Source organism: Lissotriton vulgaris, chromosome 3_2 (genome assembly GCF_964263255.1).
Source record: "Lissotriton vulgaris chromosome 3_2, aLisVul1.2, whole genome shotgun sequence".
In the NCBI taxonomy this organism is placed as follows: domain Eukaryota; kingdom Metazoa; phylum Chordata; class Amphibia; order Caudata; family Salamandridae; genus Lissotriton; species Lissotriton vulgaris.
In genome coordinates this window covers 113,479,062-113,494,795 of record NC_141690.1, presented here as the reverse complement: position 1 = coordinate 113,494,795, position 15,734 = coordinate 113,479,062, and the positions used below count along the sequence as shown (strand labels likewise).

Below are 15,734 nucleotides of genomic sequence, written 5' to 3'. Positions count from 1 at the left end.
TGTGATTTAGTCTCAGTGATATCACCTTTGACCAAGATGTCTCTAAGGTTTCTACCTCTTCTGTATGTAATTTGTGGTCTTTTTGTGATTTTTGGGCCTATGATGTTGTCTGCTTGTAGTATTTTCCAGTTTTCGTTAATGATTTTCTGGACTTTACTGGATTGTTCGTGGAAGGTAGTAATGATTCTGGTGTCAGTGGGGGCAGAATCACTTCTGGCTTTAGGTGTCCGAGTACTGGATCTCTCTATCTCCTTGACCTTTTTAACAGCTTTGGTAAGGACCCATTCTGGGTAGCCACGTTCTCTGAATCTGGACAGCATGGTTTCTTGTTCTTTAGCGAAACTGTCCGGGCAGCTACAATTTCTCCTTGCTCTTAAAAGCTCACCGTATGGTATACTCCATTTCAAAGGATCAGGGTGGGCGCTAAGAGCATGGAGTAAGCTGTTCCCTGATGTTTCCTTCCTATGAAGTTTGGATGTTAAGTGACCATTCGTGATTTCTATGGTGGTATCCAGAAATTCTACACTGTTGTTACTGATGTTATAAGTCAGAGTTATGTTGTAGCTGTTAGAATTCAATTTTGCAATGAACTGTACAGCTTCTGCCTCCGTGCCCTGCCAGATGATGAACAAATCATCAATATACCTGATCCAGGTTTGGACTTTGGTAAAGTCTGACTCAAAATCTTTTTCTCCCCTTATTTCCTCCTCCCATTTACCTAGGAACAGATTAGCAAAATTGGGGGAAAAAGCAGACCCCATGGCCGCACCTCTTATTTGCTTATAGAGTGACCCGTCAAATAAGAAGATGTTATTTTTGAGACATAATTTCATCATGTTAACAAGCATGCATGTATGGTCTCTGTATCCTATATCCCTTTGTTTAAGGAAATGGTAACAAGCCTCCATGCCCTGGACATGGTCAATTATGGTGTATAGAGCATTTACATCCATAGTGATGAGAAATGCTCCTTCCATCCATACCATATTTTCGATCTTATTTAGAATATCCGTAGTATCCCTGGTGTAGGATGGGAGAAGACATACATATTCACGTAGGAAGTGATCAATGTACACCGATAGGTTCTCATTGATACTTCCTATGGACGAAATGATGGGCCTCCCTGGAGGTTGGTTGACATCTTTATGAACCTTAGGGAGAAGGTAGAAAATGGGCATCTTGGGGTAATCTTTTTTAAGGAAACAAAATTCTTGCCATGAAAGGAGTCCCTCATTTCTCCATTCCAGTAAATTGTCCCATGTTTCAGTGATACTGGAATTGTATTCTTCAGAATTGGACTTACAGTAAAAAGCACTTCCTTCTAATTGTCTAAGGGCTTCAGTAATATATAAGTCTCTACCCCACAAGACAATGTTACCCCCTTTATCGGAGGCCGACAAGTAATTAACTTGTATGCATTGAGGGAAATGTACATCATCTATGTTTACTACTTGTGTAACTTCACTGTGTATTTAATTTGTTCAACACGGGGGAAAGGTTATCGTGTGATCAAGACACCTTGTTGTGTCGAAACGCGTAGCGAATTCCGGTGAATAAATACTTTTTGACTGAATGCCTTTGAGTGCGCGACCTTGCTCATTGGCAGAATTGTGGATTGTACATTGAATCTTTCGGCTTTGGGTTTGCCGATTTTCGCGCCACCTGACGACGGGAGGAGGTACCCAGCAAGACCCAGTGCGCTTGGAATATATATATATATATATATATATATATATATATATATATATATACAATACACGATCCTTTCTGTGCAGAAAGAAGCAGGTCCACTCAGGTTCCCAGGAACACGTTCTTTTATTACCAGCAGCTAAGGGGCGGCATGACCGGTTTCGGCTGGAGTGCCTTTATCAAATGCCTATTTCCTCACGATTTCCTGCTGTCCACTTTTAAAAGCGCAATGCCCCGTTACGATTGGCGCAGGCACTGCGAAGGTAGGGGAGTTCCCATGAACTCGGTGCTCCCAGTCTCGGTGCTCCAAATTCACATGCTGCAGGTACTTGCACGTACGTACTGCCCCCAGTGGGCCGTGCCTGCAGCTTCACTTCCCATTCCCCGATGTCTTCGTGAAAATAAAAAAGCAGCATTCCTGTGTCCTACCATCCAGCCAACAATTCCCACAACGCACTTGGGCACACAACCTCAAAGTAAGTACTGGAAGATGCTGTTCGTGAAGTCACCAATTAACAGCTTGCGCCCGTTCAGTGATCCGCTGTATGTGAAGTCACATTGGTTAACACAGCTTGTGCCTTGCAGGAAATGGTGGCGGTTCGGCGTGGTTCCCAAGCACATTGAGAGGCACCAAAAGTTTACCACTGTGCACGCCGAACTATATATATATATATAGATAGATAGATATAGATATATATAGATATATATATAATATAAAGAAAATGTTCCTGCTCTCGTCAATGGGTGACGGGAACACCAGGTGCAGACCTCCGAACCTCGTAACAGCAGCGAAAAACAGATCCAAAACCTCAAATAGGTGGCAGAGTAGAGATTTTATTTACATCCAAGGACAAATGCCCATCCGACATATATATATATATATATATATATATATCCTCTGTTCAGTATGCTTTGTTTATGCCGAATACAATGCGTGTAAAATATTTTTCAATGCCGAAGACAAAGGACCGTTTGACAGCATTTTTTTGTGATGTGACACTTTTTTTTAAATTTTACTGAAGATTTTCAAAAAAATTTATTATTCCTTAGATTGATGGCACCTTCCGGATCGAGACCCCACCAGTTCTTCTTGGCTACAGCAAAGAACGGCATATGGGCAGTGATGGCGGCTATGATACCGTCCAGAGTCTAAGCGAAGGCTCTTATCTAACACTGTTTGTCACCATTGAGCCTCCACTTGTTCCAGGAGAATCTGTCCGAGAAAAGGTACATTTTTTGGCTGCATGGATCCATTGTGTTTTTTTTAGTTTGCAAACATTCACCTTTTTATTTTTTTTCCTCTATAGTTTTACAAAAGGGGATGAGTGAATTTCAGTTTTCTGCGATAAGAGAAAGGTTATTGTGAGAAGTTGGCCTGGCATATGATGTTCACTATTTTAGTGGGCACCTTGCACCAGTCCAAATGACCCCTATTGATGGTAGGTTTAAGACCACCTTGTAGAAAGCTATCCTAATGGTAGCTGTGGAGAGCAGCCTTCAGGCTAAGTCTTGAAGGAATGTATAGCAGCTCGTTTCACCAGTCTATATTTTCATGAATGGCCAAATGAAAGTACACCACACAAGGTATATATCAAATATATATGTATTCTAAACACAACCCCTCTAGTCTCTTTAGGAGGCTAGAAGCAAAAGTACAATACAAGAACTTTAAATAGCACACAGTAAATAGCACAGAATACGTTTTGCCCTAGGGGCCTCACAAACCATATACCAAAATAGTGGTATAAGAACCACGTGAGGGATAGAAGTGAGGTTTAGGGCCTGTAGAACCGCTGGGGCAACCAGGAACCACCCAAGGTAGGGATGAAGGAGACCCACAGGGGACGGGTGCAGTGTCAAAACAGCCGCCAATCACCATAGACTTCTATGAGGAAAGTTTAATTTACAGTTTTAAAGCTTAAGGACACTTAGGAGTTGACTGCGGTGAAACCCCTTTAGACTAGGACACTTCAAGAGTCAAGACCCACAGGAGCACCAGAGTACTCGTTTTACCTCACCCAGGGAAGCCAGGTGCGTAGGAGTCTTTTCGTTTCGGGTTTCGCCGTCTATTCCAATGGAAAGCTGCGAAGAAGTGGTGCAGGCGACCAGAGGAAAGTGTCCAGGTGGATCCAAGGGTGGATTGGAGATCTGAAGAACCTGAAAGCAGAGGCAACAGAGTCTGGGTCACTAGCCAGTGACCAGGATGGCGACAAGAAGATGCCAGCCGATGTCAGTTGCTTTCAAGTGAAGTAGGTGAAGCCTGACTCTCAGCCATGAAGACCAGGAGGCATCGACGACAACTTGGAGCTGGATTCAAGCTGTCCAACGAAGGATGTTGTGCGCTGCAGCGTTGGAATCCGGATTGGACCCAACAAGCCTTGGCAATAGCAACCCATGCAAGATGCAGAAATTGGCTTCGGTGCAGACCAGCAAGGTCTGAGGGACTCACTCGTTGGAGGGGAGTCAGAGCACATCTGGAGCAACCAGGAAAGCTCAAGAAACAAAAGATTGTCCTTCGTGGGGACCAACTAGTCAATGGACTAGAGATTGCAAAGGAGCCTCGAGCTGCGGTGAAGAAAGCAGGCCCACGGAACACTCGTGGAGTGTAGGCCTCTCAGCTTTGGTTCAAAGGGTGCTCAGGGCATGGGCAACAAATAGCCCAATGCACAACTTCGGGAAACTTCGAGAAGTAGGTGCACTTGCAAACTTGCAGCATGTCCAGGAGTTCTGGTCCCACATCGCTCGTCTTGGCTACAGGTCTCAGCTTTGCTGGGATCCCGTGTCAGCCTCAGAGATGTCTGGAAGTCCATGTCCTGTGTCGCAGATTCTTCAGGATCCGGCGGGAGCCTCGAAAATGCAGACCGGCAAGATGCTCTTAGGTGCCTGTTTAAACAGGGAGGTCACTCCTTGACCTCAAGGGAGATTTCATCCATCTTGCAGGCGATATCGAATGTCGAAGGTCCAGGATTTCATCTTCAGAGTTTCGTCCAGGGTTATCTAAAGTCTCAGGGACTGGGTTCCTATACTTATAATTAGTTTAGGGGATGGACTAACTCTAGGGTCCCACCTATGGCAGGACCTGGGGAGTGGGTTGTTACACCCCTTCCCCTTTGTCCAGTTTCACGCCAGTGCTGTGGCTGAGTGCCCCAACAACCGGTTTGAACTGGGAAATGCATGGAGCACCTTGTGGGCCCCAGGCAGTGTCTGAAAAGCTTTCACTGAATGCAACCCACCCTGCCCCAATACACTAAAGCCTGTCTGGGGAGGTGCTAGCACCTCCCTGGGCAGGAAATCTATTGTCCAGGCCTCCCCTGCCAGAGTTTCATCCAGCAGCAGGTCAGATGTGTGTCTGTGTCAGCATCCATCATTTTGTGATGCTGAGGCTCTTTAAACTCTTACCGGGAAAGTAAGTGTGTACATGTCTTCTCCCTCTAGAAGGGTGGAATGTTACCCCCGCTGCCAGAACTGGCAGGGGAGGGGGGAGTATTCCAAAGTGTTTGACATTAAACACAACATGATTTGATAAAGCCAAACCAAAGTTCGCATTACCTGCGAGGATTATAATGCACTTAAGAGTATAGGGTATGGCCATATCACAGAACAGCTATAAGGGATTCCGAAAGTTGCAGAGGGGCTCTGCTCATGCTAAGGCATCCTCTCACACAAAACCAAGCACTCTGCCTTCAGGATTGTCAAGGCCTGCCATAGGAGTGACTTATAGGTTAATATGTGCCTGTTTAAAATGGTGGATATAGGTATACTATATCCCATTAAGGGGTGCTTACACCACCTTACCCAGGCTGCAAGTGGAGACCCGTGGTGCCATTTTGGAAGGCTTTCCAGGGGTGGCATAATACATGCTTCAGCCCCTGGTAGGCTTCTGGGGTACCTATGCCCTTGGTACCTGAGGTACCATATACTAGGGGCTCACAAAGTAACTCAGTATCCAATCTGGTATGTACCTAAAATACATGCAATCAATTTAGAGAGAGAACAGTTAGGCTGTGGTCCTGATTGGCAGGGCCACAGCCAGACTAAAGTCGAAAAACCAGTGAAACACAGCAAAAAGTGGGGGTAAACATAGGAAGCAGACCCTACTCGCCTACAGTTATTTGTGTTAGTGGTTTTCTATTTATTTAAAATAACACATTTGTTGAACAAGGGTACTTTTTTCAAAAGGAGCCATCCTGTTATCTACAAATTTGACACTAAGCATTTGGATGGTTTGAATTGTTAACACGTGGCTTTATTTCAGTCTCTGAAAACAAGGATTTAAGCAACAGTGATTGCTTTCTGCGGAACCTAAGCATATTTCCAAAAGGCATTAAACTTCTAGATAGCTGGTGGAATATGAGCAAAATTTTCCACCCAAACTGATTTGCTGGAAAAGCTACATTTTTCACAACAGTACTAAGCTGTTTGAGATCGGTATGATTGTTGACCGCTTGTGTTGGACCAGAAACTGTAAGTGACTTTCTGAGAAAGGACCTATGTACTCTTTACAGTTACACAACAAAAATTTACATTAGCCCTATAAAGGTATCTCTTAGCAAAATCACATGTTCTTTTTTGTTAATAAACTTTTGAAATTAGGTAGGGATCCGCTCCCGTGCATGCACGTCATTCCACTCTACTGAACCTTCTTACCTTCAGACTCTCATGTGTTTCAGACACTGATGCACTCTGTTTAACAAAAAAAAAGGATTCTGTAAAGTTATGACTAGTACCTTCCTAGCCCATCTACAAGCTGTGCTTCGTTTTTGCCAGGCCCATTCTGCGCACTGTGCGGTTTTATTATTATTATTATATAAATTTGTATCGCGCTACTAAGCCCCAGGGGCATCAAGGCACCTAACCAAAAATCTAGCAGGAGTAGAATGTGATAATTACAAGTAGGCCTTGATGAACAACCAAGTTTTGAGCGCCTTTTTAAAAAGCAACAAGGATGGTAGAGCTTTAATATCTAGAGGGAGGGAATTCCATAGTCTCGGAGCCACATTAGAGAAAGCTCTACTGCCCCAGCGAACTTTCTTAATTCTGGGGACCACCAGCAAATCAAGTTCAGATGATCTAAGAGTCCTGCAAGGTATATGACATGTTAGCAAAGAGCCCAAAGGGCTTGAAGAATCATCCGAGAGAGCTTTGAAAGTCAAACATAGGATCTTAAAAGAGATCCTTTGTTGTATCGGAAGCCAGTGGAGGCTTTTTCTGGCTGTCGTGGCAGAAGATACATTGGGTAGAGCTAAGACAAAGCGCAGCAGCGTTCTGCACAACCTGAAGGCGCTGCGTGAGTCCCTTGTTAACACCTGCATAAAGAGCATTGCAGTAATCCAACCTGGAACCCACTAACACGACCACTATCTGGTTGCGTGCTTGAGGGGAAAGATAGTGCACGATTTTTTTCAGGATCTTAAATACTCCCCAGCACGGTGCCACTGTTCGATTAACCTGTAGGGTCATGGACAAGGAGGTATCAAACAGAACGCCGAGATTTTTGGCCGATTGGGAATTAGATGGACACGTTCCCAAAGATGAAGGCCACCACTCACTCGACCAAATATCCTGGTCCTTGCCAAAGACCAGGATCTCGGTTTTATCGCCGTTCAACCTTAAGGAGTTCTGAATCATCCACTCCGAGACCATCTGCATGCAGGTCCTAAAGTTGACGGCGGAAGTGGTGACCGAGTGGGCCAGAGACACCATGATTTGCGTGTCATCGGCGTATGAGATGACCTCCATCCCATGCGATTTTACTAACCTGGCCAGGGGGGCCACGTAAATGTTAAATAGGGTCAGGCTCAGAGCCGACCCCTGTGGCACCCCATACTGCAAGGATTTAGCAGGGGAGAGGAACTCTCCAAGCATGACCCTCTGCTCTCTCAGATTAAGAAAAGAGTGCAGAAGGCTCAGGGCCGCCCCTGTAATCCCCGCCTCCCTTAAGCGAGATGTTAACGTAGAGGGAGACAGGGTATCAAACGCTGCTGTGAGGTCAAGCAATACCAACACAGTGGTTTGGCCCGAGTCCACCTTCATCCTGATATTATTCACAACCATAGTCAGGGCAGATTCCGTGCTATGGGCCTTTCTGAATCCATGCTGTTTTCAACAGGATCAGTTACAGAAGGAGTTTGGGTGAGCATTTCTGCTAATGTTTCAGACAGTTTATTTGAGCTTTTCCTAAATCGCACCGTTGGGTTAGTCAATTTTCCCCAGTTGCAGCATGATGTATGCATTTTAGAATCTGTCTGGGGAGGTGCCCAGTCCCCTTCTGGCCCTGCCCTTCGATAAATACCCTGTATGGATAGAAAGTCGTAATATTGAACTTACACAATGGCAGAGTCAGACTACGATTTTACTTATTGCAAAAATCCATTAGACCTTCTGGTCTAGTGCATTTAGTAGAATATTGACAACATAGCGTATGCTCCCTACCATCTACATTTGTTGAGCCACCTACATGAAGCAGACCAGACCTGCAGGGCGAGTTGGGGGGACCTTTAAAAACTCGATTACATTGTGACATCCAGACTAGCAGGAGCCAGGTGGAAACGGCAGCAGTGAATGTAGGGACATGTGTAGCCAGCAACCTCTGCTTTGGAACCCTTCCTTCAGGTATCCTGCCTCATCCAGTCAATGGCTGACATGCAGAATGGTAAACCAATACATGGAGAAGCTGAGCGTGTGGGGAATTTGCTGAGCTGCTCTAGAAACTCAGCCAGACGTTTTCACCCACATCCATGGAAAACATGCCCTTTTACAGGCTTGCTTTACCTGCTGATGCCTCCAAGAACACAGACATATTGAATATGCAGGATTGAGAAAAAATTGAATGTGCCCAATCTCCTGGGCCCAATGCCGCCCTGGACACTGTTAGTTAGTTATAGTTTATTGCACAGTTAATTAAAACCAATGCGATACAGTGACACGCAATAAGGAAGTTAAAATGCTCATAAAAAACATGCGTTTAAGATCAATTCTGTACTATAGTACGATAAGCATAAACGATTCAGCATAAAAAGTGATTTTGTTTGCCGGCCGCCCACATTGGCCGTTCTGTACTTCTCATCCACTTTGTAGGCCTGTTAGTCTATTCGTGTTTTCCATAAAATTCATTAAAATTTGTAGCGTAGATGGTTCATCAATGTAAGTTAAATCATATGTCCTGTTTTGTTGATTATTCATGGGTCAATTTTTGGTAATTTTTTTCCACTGCTTTTAAAAATTTCACGAAGCTGCAGCTCAGCTGAGGGTCCTGTGCTGAGAAGCAGGTTAGCACTGCACTCCTTCGTGTGCGTACCCCCAGTAGAATAAAATGGCGTTTCAGCAGGAGCTTCCTTTCTTCTTGCAGTTTCTCACACGAGCATAGCAGGTGCAACATGTCTTCTGCCCCAATACCACATAGCCTGCATAGTGTTCCTGCTTTCGATCTCAGCCAGTGAGGAAGGTGTAGGATGCATGGTAGCAGGCCCAGTCTGTATCTTAAAAAGGACAGGTTTTTTTTTTTGTATAACCTAGACCGAGATAAGGCTGGGAGGCTTGTGTCAGGTATGTGTTTAATACCATCCATGCGTGAGATCTTTTTGGTAGGATGGCTTTATCCTGGACCCATGACTGTAGCTTGATCGATTTCTTCACCAGTTTGTTGAGTGTTTTGTGATCTGCAGGGGACGCCCAGAGCTCTGCCAGCCCGGTGTTCACTGTGCTTTTTTCCAGGTATTTTGCAGCTGGTGAGTTTTGGGTCTGCTCTAGCTCTTTCCATAAATATTCGTTCAGCGTTCCTTCTGTTGTTTTTCTTACTTTATCCCATGAGCAGATATATGCCCCCTGTTGTGCCAAAATTCCAAACTCCAATCTGATCTGTGCTGGGGAGGATCGCTTTGGAAGGCTGAATATGATTCTAAATGCCGACACGATTGTACTGTCAAGTGTTACGGCATCTCTGCCTCGGTGGGCCTCGCTCCCATAAGTTAGTGTTGGTAACAGTTTGGCGCGTATGACATGTAGTAAAGGGGTCAGAGAAGGGCCGGAGAGGTTGTTATTTAGTGTTTTTAAGGTGATTGCCAGAGCGAGGCCTTTACCTCTTATGCTAGCCCTTTGTTTGCTGAATTGGCCACCACTGTCTATCTTCACACCTAGATATTTGTATGACGAGGTGTCTTTGATACGGGTGTTATTCCAGTACCACGAGAAAACTTTCTTCTCCTTGTTCTTGCTGATTGTCATTGTTTGCGTTTTCTCGAGGTTCACTGTTAAGTCATTTAACTCAGAATATCTCTGGGTCGTATTTAAGAGGTTTTGGAGCCCTACTCTTCTATGGCTTATTAGCACCAGGTCGTCTGCATATAAGAGGCATGGTAGATTGAGGCCTCCTAATTTTGGCGAGTGTGAGTTGCAGTTGTTTAATAGGGGCACCAAGTCCCCCAGGAACAGGTTGAACAATGTGGGGGCCAACACGCAACCCTGCTTAAGGCCGTTATTAGTTTGTATCCGCCTTGACAGCATTGAGCCGTCCCCCACCTTAATCTGAATCCAAGTGACTGTATGTAGATTGATTAACAGCTCCAACAAACCTTTTTTGTTCAAATCTGTTTTTATTGTGAACACAGCGATAAGCCTACAACCCCTTATCGGGGCCGGCCGCGCATATGTAGGATTGTAGATGTAGGTAACCAGGGGGGGTTGAGATCCTTAACACAGCGCCCTGCCTACAATCCCGTGGGGGCCGGCCGCGTGGCTTAGAGGAGAAATATAGCAGAAGGTGGTCGTGCGCTGGCAACGCGCCGCTGTACGGGGGAGGCGCGTATGGGAAGGAGAGCAGTGGTGTCACATTTTCAAAGGCCCAACAGGGACCAAACTGCCCCATAGGGGGGCGGAAGCCAGAGCGGCAAGCAAGAAAGAAGAAAAAGTCGGAAAAAGAAGAGCAGTGGTGGGGCGGAGAGGGGCTAGGGGGGCAAAGTTACGGTCGCCTACAAGAGGCATGGAACGCAAACCAGCACTGGGGGGAGCAACTAAGGGCCTAGCCTGCTTGGATCAGGAAGGATGAGGGCGTCCTCGAACAATTGTAGAGCGCGGAGCCTGGGAGGCATGTGGCGGGCATAGCTAACGGAGCACAGGTGGCGCACGAGAGGTTCCCACACTGCCTTGAATCGTACCCCCCTTGATTGTATCCGTGCCGTGAGCAGTTCCATGGTCAGGACCTGCCAGAGGCGCACGAACCAGGAAGTTATCGGCGGTGCCTCGGCCCGCTTCCAGTACAGAGCAATGAGTTGTTTGGCAGCGCCTAGCATGTGGAGGGTGAGGATCCAATCGCTGCGCGTGAGTGCTCTAAGTGTGGGGGGTCGGACGCCCAGCAGGTGTGTACAAACCTCTTCAGGGAGGGGAAATCCCAACACCTTCTTAATGTGACTAAGGACCTCCTTCCAAAAGACAGCCAGGGCAGGGCACGACCACCAGATGTGTATGAAGTTACCAGTCGCAGAGCTACACCTCCAGCACAGCGGTGAGGAGGTGGGGAACATTTTGCTTAGGCGCAGGGGGGTGTAGTACCATTGCGTTAGCATTTTGTACGCGTTTTCCCTCTGTGGAATACTGCGGTAGGTTTTGGGAATGTCACTCCAGAGCCTAGACCATTGAGATGGCGCGAGTTCAGTGCCAGTCGCCGTCTGCCACTGCCTCTGATAGGGATGCGCGGGAGGGGTTAGGGGGTGCTGCAGGATATTGTAAATTTGGGAGATGAGCCGTTTCAACCCCCCGAGGGAGCGTGCCAGCTTCTCAAATGGGGTATACTCCCTGGAAGCAGCTTGAGACATGTCGGCTCCAGAGATCCAATGGCGCAGCTGCGCATACTGTAGGCTGGCGGTTAGGGGGAGGTTAAATTCTTCTCTGCAGTCCAGCCACGATTTAGGTGACCCTCCAAGAAAGAGATCCCCTGCAACCCTGCAGTCTCCTTGCGTCCAGCTCTCGAAAGCTCGGGTCCGGGCAGCAGGGGGAAAATGCGGGTTGCCAGCAATGGGGGTATGCGGAGAGGGGAACGTGGTTAAACCCTTGGACACTGCCACTCGGTCCCATACCTCAAGCACCATCCTCGTGGGGACTGCCATATACGCGCTTCTGGAACGCGCCACCCGCGGTAACCAAGGCAAGTCCCAGATGGTGCGTCCCGTGACTACTCGGTCCATGTGGAACCAGTGTTTGTCGCTTTCGCGTGCGCCCCATTCGATCACGAACCGGAGGTGTGCCGCCCAATAGTAGTGGAGGAGATTCGGGCAGGCGAGGCCGCCCCTATCTCTCGGTTCCATAAGGACTTTTTGCGAAAACCGGGGCCGCTTACCTCCCCATATGAAGGACGTGAGGTCGCGCTGGAGGTTCTTGATGCAGTGGATCGGGATCGGAGTGGGGAGGCACTGGAAAACATAGAGAATGCGGGGGAGGACCGACATCTTGACCGCATTGAGCCGCCCCAGCCAGGATATCATCAGGGGTTTCCATTTCCGCAGATCTGCCAGGACTTCCTTGCGGCAAGAGGCCCAGTTTCTGGAGGACCACGAGTCGAGGTGGGGTGTGATGTCTAGACCCAAGTACTTAATGTGGTCATCCGCCCAGCGGTAGGGTGCGACCCCCTTCAGGAAGGAAACCTCCTCCTCAGGGATGGTGAGGTTAAGTGCCCAAGATTTGGTGTGGTTAATTTTAAGACCTGACGCCTGCTCAAACAGTGAGAGGGCTTTGTGCACCGCTGGGAGGGATATCCGAGGGTTCGTAAGAGTAAGGATCAGATCGTCCGCGAATAGCGCTACCTTGTTGATGCGTCCCCCGTGGGGGATACCGTGGATGTCAGGAGCGCGTCTAATCAGCTCCGCCAGCGGCTCAACCGCCAAGGCGAACAGGAGCGGCGAGAGCGGGCATCCCTGTCGCGTTCCCCTGTGAATCGAAAGCGGCGATGTCAGTTGGCCATTGACCCGAATTCTGGCCTGTGGCCCGAGGTAAGGGGCCATGCACCTGGAAATCATATTAGGGCCAAGACCCAGTTTCTTGAGGACCGCCCGTAGGAAGGTCCAATCGACCCGGTCGAAGGCCTTTTCCGCGTCTAGCGAGAGAAGGCAGGCCGGGATTTTCCAATGGTGCACCTTTCCCACCAAGTGCGCCAGCCTGCGGACATTGTCGGCCCCCTGTCGATCTCGTATAAATCCCACCTGGTCCGGGTTCACCAGTCCCGGCATGAGCGGGTCCAGCCGTTTGGCCAGGATCTTAGTGTAGATCTTGAGATCGGTGTTAAGGAGGGCGATGGGGCGATAGGAGGCGCAGAGGTCGGGATCCTTCCCGGGCTTGGGAATCAGGGCAATTTCCGCCAGACCCATATCGGGGGACGGTCCAGTGGCGTCAGAGAAGGAGCCGTAGAGCCGCAGCAGATGCGGGCAGAGCTGGGTCAAGAACAGTCGATAGAAGGCCAACGGCAGGCCGTCCGGCCCCGGGGTTTTCCCCACAGGGAGGTCCTTGACAGCTTCCGTTATTTCCTCCTCCAGCAGAGGACCCTCCAACGAGGCTGCACACGCCGGGGACAGTGGAGACCCCTCGAAGTCCGCGAGGACGGTCTCCCGTGCCTCCGCAGAGGTGGGCTCCTCAGCATACAGAGAGGAGTAGTAATCGACAAAGGCAGCCTGCTTGGCCTTCTCAGAGGTGACGCTGGTGCCATCCTGCCGCTTGACATTGGCGATGTGGGCCCTAGCGACACGTGCCCGCAGCCTGCCGGCTAGTAGGCGACCTACCTTGTCCCCTCCCTCGTAATACCGCTGTTTGAGCGCTAACAGGGAGTGCTCCGCCTTGTTGGTGCGCAGGGTGCGGAGTTGCCCCCTGAGATTGGCGAGAGTCCTTTTTGACGCCCGCGAAGGGGTGTCCCGGTCCCGGGCCTCTGCCAGTTTGATCTCGGAAGCAAGGTCGGACTCCATCTTGAACGTTTCCTTCCGCCGTGCCACCGCCAGGGAGGTGATGTGGCCCCGAATGGTGGCCTTGAAAGCATCCCAGATCGTGTGGAAGGGCAGGTCGGGGGTGTCGTTGACGGCAAAATACGAGTCTATGGCGTCACGGATGCTAGCGACGTCTTCTGGGTCCCGAAGGACCCTCGGCGGGAGCCCCCACCTGCGGTTACAAGTGGCGCGGGTCAGGGGATCCTGAAGCAGGAGTTCCACGTGAGCGTGGTCCGACAGGGAGATGTCGGAGATAGCGGCAGCTAAGGAGTCTCGGGCCAATTCAAGGGAAGTGAAGAGGTAGTCGATCCGGGAGTACGTCCGATGGGAGTGTGAGTAGAAGGAGTAGTCTCGAGTCCCCGGGTTGTGGTAGCGCCACACATCCACGAGCCCCAGGTCAATAAGTTGCGTTCTAAGGGTAGAGGACATCGCTCCCGCACCGCTGAAGGGGGCTCCCGCGCGGTCTAACTCTGGGTCCCAAACAAGATTGAAATCTCCGCCCAAGATCACGTTGGCATCGCCCGATGGGAACTGATCCCGCAGAAGCGCCTGGAGGTATTTGTCCTGCGACTGGTTGGGCGCATACACGCAGCCTAGAGTGAACCGTGCAGAGCCCATCTGTACCGTGGCCCGGAGGAACCGCCCGTCAGCGCTCCTGAAGGGTTTCATGGGTCCCCGCCTAATGCCAGCCCTGCAGAGAATTGCCACCCCCGCTGTCTTGGTGTCAGAGGATGCCCAGAATTGTGTGGGGTATCTAGGGTGTGCCATGCATTTGGTGTCCCCCCTAAGAAGGTGCGTCTCCTGGAGGAGGATAATGTCAGGGGAGTGGTGTAGGAGGTAGCGCCATATTTGCTTCCGCTTATTGGGGGAATTGAGCCCTTTGACGTTGAGGGAGAGGACCTTCAGGGGTGCAGGAATGTTCGCCATCATAGCACTAGGGGGGAGTGAAGTCGCGCATGACCCAGCATATCAGACCCCCCCGCAGAGAGGGCAGCGGCCACCTCGTCTTGCCCCCGGCGCGCCAACCCCCGCAGGACCCACCATGCCACCCCTCCGCAAGCGCAGGGGGAGAGTAGTAAGAAAGGGCAGTGTGATAGAGAAGTAGGAGAAGGAAAGAGAGAAAAAAGAGAAAGTACGCAGAGAAGAAGCAGAGCCAAAACAGACCAACTGGGCCAGTACACAATGTCCCAGGTACCGGACATCCTCTACCCGAGGGTTTGGATGAACTCAGGAATGTCACTTCCTACAGGACAGAGGGAGGGGGCAAAGATACGGGTGGATGGAATAAAGTTGAGTCGTCTCAGAGTCCGTGCACCCCGCTGCCCAAGGTAGTCCGGGGGTGCGTCGAGCCGTGGGGCGTACATGGTCCATGCAGGTGCCTACAGAGCGCTGGGGCTCAGTGGTGCGGCTCGTGGCCTGGTAGAGGTGAGGGGCGTCGTCCAGTCCATTCGACCTCCACTAGTGAGATAGGGGGGACCCTACCCCCAAGAACAGCGGGGGGAAATCACCATAGTGCACGAGAACAGACCAGAGTGTTTATGGGGCAAGTGCGTGTTCAGGGCAGTCTGGGTCGCCGTTGCAGTGGTTAGCTGTCTTCCGGGGTCAAGGGGTGGTCCCCATCTTCAGAACCAGGGGCGATGGGCTGGGAGGTCTGCTCCTCGCGGTCGCCCTCAAGAGAACGGATGTGCGCTATGATGTCCTGTTTGGCCTGCGAGGTAGAGAGTGCGTCCACCGGGGGGGCCGTCGACGTTTACGTACAACGGACCATTCGGAACGTGGAGGTGCCTTCTCCGAGAGGGGAGGGCGAGTCGGGCTGTGGTCCGGGGATTCCAGCATGCCTAACAGTTGTGCCGCTTCACGATAGGACCTGAGGGCCCTGCACTTGCCCTCCCACCGAAAGATGAGCGCAAAAGGATGGCCCCACTGGTAGGAGATGTTGAGGGTCCGGAGTCTCTCAGTGACCGGACGGAAGACCTTCCTTCTATGGAGTGTGGTGGGGGCCAAGTCCTGGAAAATCTGGATCTTGTGGCCCTCATACCGCAGGTCCGGATTATCCCTAGCCGCCTTCAAGATGGCCTCCTTCTC

General features: G+C 49.8%; 1 protein-coding gene across 1 annotated transcript in view; it reads left to right on the top strand.

The window, feature by feature from the left end:
* CC2D2A (coiled-coil and C2 domain containing 2A) overlaps window positions 1-15,734 on the top strand; it is a 432,763-nt gene that overhangs the window by 333,571 nt on the left and 83,458 nt on the right. Inside the window, exon 28 of the mRNA XM_086964074.1 lies at window positions 2,740-2,916. Coding sequence (XP_086820200.1) covers window positions 2,740-2,916 — 177 coding nt within the window. The remainder of the gene's footprint in view (window positions 1-2,739; window positions 2,917-15,734) is intronic.